Source organism: Hippocampus zosterae, chromosome 18, assembly GCF_025434085.1.
Source record: "Hippocampus zosterae strain Florida chromosome 18, ASM2543408v3, whole genome shotgun sequence".
NCBI lineage: Eukaryota > Metazoa > Chordata > Actinopteri > Syngnathiformes > Syngnathidae > Hippocampus > Hippocampus zosterae.
The window spans coordinates 8,620,818-8,633,016 of NC_067468.1; the positions used below are offsets into that span (position 1 = coordinate 8,620,818).

The 12,199-nt window shown below is 45.2% G+C and overlaps 1 protein-coding gene across 1 annotated transcript in view; it reads left to right on the forward strand.

The window, feature by feature from the left end:
• Nucleotides 1-2,204: 2,204 nt before the first annotated feature.
• The window catches only part of LOC127590922 (collagen alpha-1(XXVII) chain B-like), a 52,935-nt gene continuing 42,940 nt past the window's right edge, over nucleotides 2,205-12,199 (forward strand). The window contains exons 1-4 of the mRNA XM_052050541.1: nucleotides 2,205-2,715; nucleotides 5,406-5,476; nucleotides 8,506-10,001; nucleotides 11,303-11,356. Coding sequence (XP_051906501.1) covers nucleotides 2,663-2,715; nucleotides 5,406-5,476; nucleotides 8,506-10,001; nucleotides 11,303-11,356 — 1,674 coding nt within the window. The 5' untranslated portion in view covers nucleotides 2,205-2,662. The remainder of the gene's footprint in view (nucleotides 2,716-5,405; nucleotides 5,477-8,505; nucleotides 10,002-11,302; nucleotides 11,357-12,199) is intronic.

The following is a 12,199-nucleotide window of genomic DNA, read 5'->3' on the forward strand; positions in this document are numbered from 1 at the left end:
TTTTTTGCAGGATATGAGACCAAAAAAATGACCAGTGTGTAACACTTCAGCAGTGTTAGTAATGTGTGTGATAGTGTTACAGTAGAGTGCGAAAAGGTTTCAGCGGTGCATGTGATTGCTTTAAGGTCAAGTGTATGAGAGCATTTCAGCAGTTGTGCAGGAGAGTGTTTCAGTAGTGCATGTAAGAGGTCATCTTGAATGAAGTCCTTGCCGGCCCATCATAAAAGAGCGCACTTGTGCCGTCCTCGCAGTCTGCAATTTGGTGCGGAGGCGTGGCCTGCTAGCCATTGGGCTGTGTCGGCCCTGCGCTGCAGTAATGACCCCTTCCCTTTGGGGAGCGTTTGATCTGGCCTGCCTGTGTTCCTATTTCGGGAGCGTAAGGGGGGCAGGAAGGTGGGATAAAGGCAGCTTTCAGACTTGGTGCCAACCACCGTAATTAAGCAGCTTTAAGGGGTGGCAGCGAGTGCGCCGGTTAAGAGCCAACTTTGTAATTTAGACCAAAGTGGGGCAGAGCCCCCTCGGCCCATTTGTAGTACCAAACACAAGGTAAAGCGCGTGTTGGTCGGGGACGTTCATGACTTGTGTCCCTCCATGGCCTTGGGCTTCAATTGCAGAGTGGACACACGTTGTCCAAAATGAGTCGCCTTTCCTCTGACCCTTTTGAGGATCCCTCATGTTGACTTTGAAAACTAATTCACAGGGTGTATGCTGAACAAGATAACATCACCGCATTTAAGAAATTACCCAGTTTTCCACTTCATTTTGATTGAATTGCATTCCAGATTTATTTTAGACATGATTTTGCCTCATGAATAGGGACAATTTAGGAGACCAAGCCCATGTTGTATTTTAAGACAGCAGTGGGCCGTGAGTCACAGGGTTCAAACTCAAGGTCTGGGCCCCAGACCCAAAAATATGATGCAGCACGAACATGACCTCAAACTGAACATCCCTCAAAAAAATAGTGAAATGCCAAGTAGAAATCTGGTCAGGGAGGCTCTGATAAGCTGACAGCAACAGTTGAAAGAGTTGCAGGAATATCTGGGAAGTAATGGCTATTTAGTGCACGTGACAACAATCTCCCTTATTCGGGAGACTTTATGCACACACATATTATACACACAGGTATATTGTGTGGTGTGAGACTTGGGGGGTCTCCAACATAATCAGGCGCACCAGCTAGCCTCCAAGGACCACGTGCCTGAGGGGAAATTGTGACTGTCTCGAAATGTTGTAAGAAGCGAGTATAAACACTGGCAGACATGAATGATTACCGTCTTCACATAAATGAACATCATTAATTCTTCATAATATTATTAAAGGTCACTCGAGCACATTTGTTATTTCAGACGTGTGTATACAACTGGTAGCCATTCACAGTAATCAGTACCTTGGAAGGAGCTCTCCGTTTCAAAAAGTTGACGCCTGGATTAAGCACGTACATATATGTGCAGATTTGGTGTGCGTGTGGGTGTGTGTGCACTGTATACATACACAGTAAACTCATAGCAGCGGAAAAAAGTTACAAGTTGTTCTACTAGTGCTACGAATGCATAATCACTTGTCATATTGTTATACAAACACAACTGTACTCGCATTTGACTGTAATGTATATATTCTAACGGCAAATTAAATTTGAAATCAGAAATCAGAAAGCATGGAAAATAATGACTATGAAATAATTGAAGTTTTCAACTTTTCAATTTAAGTTGGTGAAATAATGCTTGTGAAATTTGCTTAAATTGATTTGAAAAAAATACAACTTTGGTACCGACTTCCCATGAAAATGAAAGGAACACATCTATTGAGAAAAATTAATTAAGTTGGCTTTATTTAGTTTTGTGGAATATAAGATGATGTAGCGGGCCAGATCTGGCACATGGGCCTCAAGTTTGGCACTCGAATAAATTCTCAAATGCCTTCAACATTAGCTAGTTATCTCCGAGGATAATTACCTCAATTGCTAAATTTTTTTTTCTAGAATCACAACAATGAAACGAGTAGTCTGCCCCCAAAAAGTTAAGTCTTAACCAAATAATCTTTTGGAAAGAAGTTTGACACACACACAAATGGCACCCTGTTGAAATGCTAAAGTGGACCTTTTTTAACCAGCCATTTTCTTCTTTTTCTCCTCCTGCGCCCCCCCCCCCCCTCCAACCCCCCCATGATGTGGCCCATGATGAACTCCCCCTGGAGAAGAAGACGGAGGAGGAGGAGGAGGGAGGCAAGCAGTTGCATCTCGCCGCCGCTTGGCCGTGAAACTCGACACCTCGACGGTGGCCGGAGCCGCGCGGACGGAGCCCCCGTTTAAAAGGGAAAGCCATGGGAGGAAGGCTCCTTACTCCGTCACCACCCCCGTCAGGCAGGCAGGCACACACACACGCACTCTCCTCGATCCGGAGCAGCCTCAATGAATGAAACACTGGGGAATATCCACACGCATGCCAGCGGGGAGCCTCTGTGTCCACACGGATTGTATGCCGGCCTTGACAGGCTCTAGTCAACATGCGTTTTCCCTCCTGGAGCTTCAACCCGAGCTGTACCAACGCCTGACTGACTGACCGACCGGCCGCCGGTGTGTCTTCTTCATGCCCGCCCTTGCCAAGGAGTCACGCTGTGATTGACGGATCAGGTTTTTGACTGCCAGGACAAATGAATACAAATGAATTTAGGCACCCAAAGGAGAGATTGCAAAACCTCTCATCTAGACACAAAGTAAGTTGTTTGCATGGCTTTTTTTGTGGGGTTGGGTGAGGGATGGAGGGGGTGGGTGGTGTCGGGTGTTCCATGTGGTGCACACCTGGCAGAGGTTCAGCATGGGGATGGGACCACCACAGAGATGGCAGAAGTACTCACTCTTAGTATCTAACTACCAATAGAATAGAAAACCTATATTGTCATTGTAGAAGTGCATTGTGCAATTCCAAGTTTGGTGGTTTAAAAAAAAAATTAAGAACTCTCAGGAATGTAAAAATAAATAGCAGTGACACATTAAAACATTTGTAAAAAAAAAAAAAATAACACAGGTTCTTGTACAAAAAAATAGCATGAGGAGAAGTGCTGATTTGCCTTCTTCACTGATGGATAAAGTGCAGACTGAAATGAATCATCGCTGACAATTATCCTTTTTGAAAATTATGCACAATGAAAAAAAAAACGTAACTCGTATAGTTCTTGTAATGAAGAAAAAAAATACTTCACGGAGGTTTGCTGTCAACTCAATCCTGACAAGATAATCTGCACTGGACTGACATCAGGTACTGCATGAGCAAGTAAGTGTTGGAGCTGCTAAATTAGCTAATGATAACTATTGGGGGTGAGAAAAAAAAACACTTTACTCACGTTGAATGGCAAAAGCTGATGGTTTAAAGAGTGCCACAAGACACACTGCGTTTGCCATGAATCAGTCTTGGAGCGAACAGAATCAAACAGATGGGGAACATCTTCTTCACCTCATCGAAAGCTGAATCAATCAAGATGTGTAAGGAACACAAAGAGAACGAGGTGTTTATAAATGTAGGGAATCAGATTTAAAGTCTTTTGAAAAACGCAAACTCAACCGTTAACCTCCCGGCCATGTCAGAGCAACACTTCATTAGAGTCTATCCCGTTGCCACCTGCCACTGCGTTGCAACGGTGTAAACGTGCGTCTAATTTGTTATTTTCACTCCACCTATCAAGACCAACTGAAAACAATCGACCACCACCTTCTATATACATGTGAGCAGTGCTCCGCATAATTCCACTGCGAGTGCCGGCTGTCATCCAACACTTTTTATCCGTGGTGTCAAACTCACTGCGGGAACTGAATATAACCTGATGTTTCAGTGAAACTCTTGCAATTGGACATCTTGCATCCTCTTTCAATTGCTCGGAAGATAAAATGCTAGTTTGGGAATTTTACAGTGTATGTGTGAGTGCTTTTATGTGTGTGAGTGAGAGAGAGAGGGAAAACCTCTGAGGGAAAAACAATGAGAAGAAACGGATCCCACGCGGACATGTTTTTTTGGTGGAGGGGGATATGATCCGGAATGGGACGGTGATGGCTAAAACACACCGCATCCACACAGGGGGAGAATGGAGCAGGAAGTGACAATCAGAGATGCTGATTACACGATGAGGATGTTATCATCATTATTATTCTCAGTTGACTGGCCATCAATCATTGGTTTGAGTCATGGGTGAGCCTTTTTTTTCTCCCCCAGTATTTTGTGGTTTTGCTGATCAAGTGTGAGGAAAATCTATCCATCCATCCCTTTTCAAATCCACTTATGCCAGAGCTTATCCCAGCGTTCTTCGGGCAGTAGGCGGGGGACACCCTGAACCGGTTGCCAGCCAATCGCAGAGCAGAGACAAACAAACACATAGGGACAATTTAGAGTATTCCATGGACCTGCCACGCATGATTTTGGAATGTGGGAGGAAACCGGAGTACCCGGAGAAAACCAGTGGCTGTCAAACGGCGACAGTCGAATAGCGCTGATATTCCACCCCATCAAAATCAGTGCTGGTACACGCGTCCTGTTCAGAAGGCGCAGCCATCAAGCGCATTGTCCTTTGATGAATGTCTTGGCCAAAATTTAAAAAAGTTCACAACGGGTCCACACGAAGGACAACAAACCATATGACAAAATAATAGACGAAGACAAAGCAGAGCTCTTGCAGGCAACTGCTATGCCCTTTTGATCTTTTTTAATTTAATGTTTTTTTTTAATTTATCTGTGCGGCCCAGTACGAAATGGCCCATGGACCAGTATTGGGCCGCAGACGAGTGGTTGGGCACCACTGCTTGAAACCACTTTATCTCCTCTCTCTCTCTCAAGAAAATACACAAGCGTGTTGTGATGGATGAAACATTTTCGAGGAAGCTCCTCAGCTGATAAGCGTGAGATTACAAGCAGATGGCCATCCAAAGCATCCCATAGAGCCACATGATTAAGCCACAGGAAGCACATACTGTACTGGATGTACACTTTGATGTACTGCATATACTCATTCAACACTTCTGGAGTGTTTTTTCTGTTTGTTTTTGCATGTAAACGCACTGTAGTCACCATCATCTTTCCCACATGTCTGCCTCTTCTCGTCGAGCCACAGCTGTTACACACATTTCCTTTTCCAGTGCGTATGTGTATGTGACCAATTGGTAAACAGTGGTTCTTCTGCACTGTCGTCACTAGACTTGTATACCCCACTGAGCTCTGTGGCCAGGGTGTCAAGGGGCAAGCCTTGGGACTACCTTTTCCCAATTTTCACTATCCATGCATGTGTGGTTATTTTTGGGAGGACGGCTGATGGAGTTGCAAAGAGTGGTAAATTTCCGATAAATTTTCATAAAATGTTAAGGTGTGACAACTAAACCCCATGTGAACCCTCTAACATCCTCTTTTTTTTCTCATCCGTAGGAGAGCCCTACTGCTCTGTACCATTTTATACTGTACTTGTTACCTGGGACTTACACAAGTACACTCTGAAGGTAAGAGCCAGTCGGCCTCCTCCCTAGCACGCTGCACTTTTACCAACACGAAAGCGGCTCAAGTAGTTGCACAATGTTCTTTGTATTGGGAATTGGGGCAGGGGTTGCCAAGCACATTTAGATGGCGATAGAGAGAGAACAAATCTGTTACTATTATCAGGACTAAAAATTTGACTCCAGGTTGTAATACCTGGTTTTCCATGGGCCTTGATTTATGTGGTTATAACATGGTGGCTTATTTAGGACAGACACAAGAAATTGAAGCAGATGCCTTCAGCAGCAACTTGAATAGGAGTGCTAATTTTTTATCATTGACAAAACCAGATACCACCACGTGCGATTTATATTCGAGATTGTTCGATTGTCCTAGCTAGAAAATAAACAGACAAGCTAACCTTGTCTTAGTCTGTTGCTGTGCCTGTATTCCAGTCCATGCTTTGCTACAACACTTTATTATGTGCCTTAAACACATTAAAACACACTATTTTTTTATGACTCCTAATTGAAGTCTACTGTAAAAGTGACCCTTACAATAAGAGAATCAAACACATTACACAGTTACATATGAATTCCCAAATATTCAACCAAGCCATATCATTTTGGTGAATGAAAGTCATGCTAGCTTAATGCTAAGATGCCATACGAAATGGCATTAATGAGCTAACACAAATTAGCATGGACGTAACAGTCACACTAAACCATTAAACAACTAATACTTGAATATGAACATAGCATATAAGAAAGCTCACAGGCCAAAATTCCTGCTGCGGCAAAAATTGACACTACATTCAAGGCGCAAAACTCTACATTTGGATTTATTCGTATACTGTAAAAGCATTGGGAATTTTTGATGACATATTTGATCTGTAGCAAGGGTGAACATGATGAACTGTGAGTTACAGAAGTGTGGGTTCGTCTTTTGTATTATTACTTCCAGCATTATGTTTCAGTGTAACAAATGGCTGACTTAGCCTAGCTTAGCACAGCCTTCACATCCATGGACTGCATGTGAAGGATTCAGACGCATTGTCCCTCTCGAATAGAGAGTGTGAAGAATTTTCTGTCATTCCGACTTATTCTTAGACCCCCCTCGTGTGGGTGTGCGCCATCACATCTGTGCAACACACTGTACATCTGAATCCATATGGCTAATGCGCGCCCCAGTCATAATAAAAGCGGTAGTCAAATAAAGACAACAGAAGTCGATGTGCAGCGCAGTTACACTACGTGTAATGCAACCGCTGTCTCACTGCCAAGTGCAGTTGTCTTACACCACAGGGGAGACCACACAGACTGGAGAATGCGGATTGGTATATGTTATACTCTGCCTAAATCTCACACAGTCTATTTTATAAAGCCACACTGCTTTTGCTAAGCATTACAGTTGTCCATAGAAAGTGGAAAAAAACATAAATAGCTGCCTATGGAGAGACACAATCTTGCTCCCGGTATACTGTGCAAAAAAGACAAAAAAAAAACAATAAATGCTTCAGTGGTCCACAAGACCAAGAAGTCAATGACACTCAGTAGTTCCACATCTGTCAAGAACTGTTTTGTTTGACTCCCTGGGATCTGCCATAATTGCATAATAACCCTCCACGTTCTGAGTAATCTAGACGAATTAGTTTGTTTTAAACTTTCCACGCAATTAAAACACCCCCAATGTTCAGGTCTTTTTTTTGGAGGATCTTTCTACGTGTCCTTTCCCCTTTTCTGGCATATCAGCAACATTGCCTGCCAGCTTCTCACACTCTGTTTTTTTTCCCCCGATACACACGTCCCCATTAGACAGGGCCTGATGATCACAAGCCGGGTCAAAGAGGGGGAGCAACCGAGGAAAAAAGGCTGTGGAGGGGCCAGGCTGTGACATCACAGTTGTCACTGAATGAGCGCTGTGACCCTCGGCGACCAAACATTGTACACGGTCAGAGCTGAGTGCAATTCAGTACACGGCATTGACGCCCTAGTCCATCATGATGATTGAGGTTCTGAACAGTTCATTGAGCAGAGGCTCAGAGGGAAAAGAGGGAAAGGTGATGTTGGTTGTTAACCTCCTCAAACCCTGAAACAAAGTTCAGGGCAGAACATGCTGGAGGTCACAGCTCCATGAAATTCAATTTAAATTGGCATCGACGTTACGGTAATTCTAAACATGTGAACAACTGCAACTTCAAGACAGACATGTGGAGCAGCAACACACACAAACGGAGCATATGGCTATTTTCGCAGGAATATTTTCGCTTTGCTCTGTAGGAAAAATGGCAGACTGGATTTGGTCAAACGTGTTTGTCCATTAAGTGAATGGGCAACCTTCTCTCATGGCTGGCAATTATGCAGCATCCCATCCAGATCTCAGTGCTACCTGGCCTGCTGTGGCACAACGTGATACTACACTGAAGGCGCGCCACTCTAAATTCAGACTTGCCTGTATCGTGTAAAAACCCATAAAAAAAACGTAATCGCCCGAAAAGTCTGCGCTATAGTGGTTACACAAAGATTTGTCATAGTCCAAAGGGATCCATTTTGCATGGTTGTATACTTTTTGTTTGCTTAACTGCTTAAATTGGAAGCTGTGGACAGCTAGCACCACCAAAAATTTATATTAGTGCAGGATCCCTGCAGGAAAGGCATGAAGGATAAAAGGAGCAAAGCTCTGTACACTACTGGTGTAGATATTTTTCTCTTAGTCATTTGGTTTGGCTCGGAATTACAATAGACGATGTGCCGCAACAGTTTGTTGCCGATCAACAAGTTTATTTCCGTCGTCCTAAAATATATTTGCCTTAGAAGGAAACTGTTGAATTTCACTTTCCTCAGCTGCTTTCTGACATGCCCTACAAGGTAGCGAGACCTGATATGTTGTTTGTATTTTGTTTTGTCATTTTGCCATGTTGATACCACAAAAATATGAGACGAATCTAACAATGAAAGGCGCGCAAAAAAGCAGTACTAAAAAAGGGATTCACTGTTTTTACTTTTGTCCAATTTCTATTCTATGTAATCTAAACACCGCTTTTCCATGCCTTCAGATGTGGACATCCTCCAAAAGCTGGGGCTTAAGGGAGACAAGCCATCACGCTCCGTACCAGCTGGGGTCATTCCCTTCAAATCTGGAATCATCCTCAACCAACTGGCGCACATTGAGGGTCCACTGCGCTCCATCTGGCCGACGTCCGTCTGGACCGATGCGGCACTGGTCCTGAGTGTCCGCTCACACAGAGTCAACAGCGCTTTCCTCTTCACCCTGCTCTCGGAAAAGAAGAAGCTTCTCCTCGGCCTGCAGCTTGTACCGGGCAGTCTTGTCCTCCACACGGGACCAAACTCCTCGGTGGCGCTGCCTTATGAACCCCACGACGGCCAGTGGCACCAGCTGGCGGTGGGAATTAAAGGACAGAAAGTGACTCTATATGCCTCCTGCGGAGAGCAGAGTGTTCATGTGGACTTTGGGTGGGACAATGAGGAGGGACTGGCACCGGAGCATGAGGATTCCTTCCTGCTGGGCCGTTCAAGCCAACAAGCTTGGGCTCACTTTGAAGGAGCCATCTGCCAGTTTGACCTGATCCCGTCTGCCCAGGCAGCTCACAACTACTGCAAGTACATTAAGAAACAGTGTAGGGAAGCTGACACGTACAGGCCGAATCTTGCACCTTTGCTGCCTGTCTTACCGCGACAAATCAATGCATCATCCACCGCTGCCCCCAAACATGGGAGTCTGATAACCAAGAAGGCCACTGGGCGAAGCCTCGCGCGAAGTGTTGCGGCCGCCGCCTCCGCTGTCAGATACGTAGCCCCCACGCAAACAGTAAAACCCACCGTCGGGACCACTCCTATGATCTTACCTAGGACTGTGATGCCAGTCGCAGATCATCTTGGCCTAGCCTCTCCACCGACCAAGACAAGAACTGAAACTGTCACGGCTCCACTCAGGACCACAGCAGCTCCAACCGGACCACCTGCCACAAAACCATCCACCTCTAAAACAACAAGTCAGCCAACTCCCAGAACAAGTTCTCCAAAGCCCACTTTGCCAAACAAGAAGGTGGTTGTAGCAACCGAAAAGAAGAAGCCCACTCCCACAGCTACTACGAGCCCAAATCCTTCCAAGAAAAAGCCTGACTCTGCTTCATCAGATCAAGCTCCAGCCCTAAAGAAACCACAGCCGACCGCAGCTAAGAAAACCCCCATTAAGGCCAAAGTCATACCATCCAAAGCCACTCTCTCAAAGCCCAAGCTAAATTCTGTCAAAGCGTTTCCCTCCAAACCAGTAGTATCAAAAGTCAACCCTTCAAAAGCAACCATATCGAAAGGTTTTGCGAAAACCACCAAGCCAAACCTGAAACAGGTCATCAAGCCAACCAAGCAAACCAGAGCCACCAAGGCTCCGGTCACCCCACGACCGACAACACCTTTGTCCAATCTTGTAACATCACCTGCCACAGACGGCTTCCAGAGCTGGGAGGTACCACCTACTCAGTTCTCCCTGCTGGCTGGACCTGTTGGACTAAAAGGCGAACCTGGCCCTGCGGTAAGCAGTTTTTGTCTCAGTTTTCAGGAGAAAAAAAAATGCAGGCACATTTGTTTTGATGCTGAATTTTAATGGTTTACTTCAGTTAAGGCTATCAACTTTGTAGTCCATCCGAGTCTTTCCCGGTCTTGTGCCTTCAAATTGTAGCTCCGTCGCCATCTTAATGGCGCTTCATGTAGCCCTGCGGCAGTTCCCGCACTAGTTTGAAACCCTCTCCCGCCATTTTCATCTTGGTCTCAAGGCTTGGCACGACGTGTCAGGTCTGACGCCTTGCCGTCTTCGCACCAGATTCCTCTTATCACAGGGGGCTAGTGGAGGTCACATGGCCCACCTTCAAAGCTGGGTCGCGGGTCAAGGCGGTTGGTAAACGCCACCATTTAGCTTCTCAATGCAAACGCAAAAGTCGGAAAAGGCTCATATCATTTTTTATTTTATTTTATTTTTTGTAGTGATGCCCGCAATGCTGTCATGACAATCGTCAGCTAAATGACACTTTTCGAGAACTCTACCTGGTCATTGGGCATAACGTCGCCATAATTGTGCCAAATATAGAAGAGTTGAGCGCATCGCACTGAGATTTGTCAGGGTCCCGATCCATTTGCACGTATATGAAGGGATTGCATATTATTGTGCGGAATGAGTGCATCAGTACATTTAAGCGGATCCCAGGAAGAGTATTGTTTCTGGCTTAGTGTCCTAGTTTAGGATGAGGCCCATCTTCAAGTACTTCAAATATCACGTCAGTCGATTTGATTGATGTCATTTTAGATGGCTAAAAGTAATCACTTTTCAGAAGAAAGGTGCATGTGTCCATGTTAGAAGGTCCCGGGGCCACCATAAGAGTGCATGGCAGGCGTTGGAATTGGGGGCAATTAGAACCATCAGAGTGGCAGGAAGCGGAAAGAAGACTCGGGAAGGAGTTATGATTGCAATGGGAGAGGCGCCATATTGTTTCAAAGTCTTTCAATTGGCTTCTTTTTAATCTCGAGGAGATTTCCTGGTAGTCTGCACTGAGAAGCTCGCATTCAGAGCGTGTTGTTGTTTTTCTTGACTTTCCTCCCCCTCGTTTGATTAAAAGAAAACGACCGGGCACGATAAAGGCGCGCAGGGCGTTCAGTGGCACAGGAAACGATCTGTTATTTCGACCATTTCCTGCCACGCTGGCTCAGAATTACCTGACGGATATGCCTCAGCTCTCATCACCAGCTAATAGAATTACCTCAGACCTCATGGTTGATTGAGTGCATGTGCACAGTGGCAGTCAAAAGGAAACACTAAAGGGATTTTTTCTTGTTGTGCAGGGACTTCAAGGACCCCCAGGGAAGCCAGGCCTGCCAGGAAAGAGGGGTGCTCGGGTGAGTCCGGGTCCTTTTTTCTTCAGACACCCCCAGCTACATTTATCTTTCTAAATTGTAAAGCATTACGGTCTTCTTGAAATCCACTCGTCGGACTCTCGTTGAAATCAATTTGATTCGAGGGTAGGCCAATTCTCTCCGATGCCAATGCAGAAGATGGTATTTGCGAGCCTCAGGGACTCTCTCCAGAGAAGGATTTGTTCAGCAGCAGACACCTTGCCATACACAAATGTCCCTTCAAGCCCATGTTGACAACTTAGCCAAACATTCACATAACACTACCTGTGCAAACATCGCAACTCACTTTACCTTTTGGCTTTGACGCGATCGTGTTTGTCAGTGTCAGATCTTCAGACAGTCTAGCTGCTAAATCACGGGCAGGGAGAAAAATGTAGTTTAAGTAGCGCAATGTCCTCACATATGTGCATGGACAGCCACCGTCCGGATGCACTTTCAGCCATTTCCTAATGGGGAAAAGATGTGAAACACACAAATGCGGAATGAGCACACTCGCAAGGAGCTGCTGTAGCCACAACTCACTACAGCTACAGTATGTGTATACGAGTCATTCACAAGTCCGTTTTTCCAAAAATATGTCCTGCCGTGCTTTTGGAGCCATCCTTGCTTCTGAATGTGTCTGTGTGCTGTCCATGTGCACATGTTGACTGACGCCTCTGTATAACAGACGGGTGACAGAGAGGCCTCTGTCCGGGGCTTCCATCCCACAAGTTAAAGACCCAGATTGTTTTTTGTAGTTGTAACGACAGTACCGTAATAATAATAATAATAATAATAATAATAATAATAATAACCTTTCAAGCCAAAATTTCCACCAATCTCACA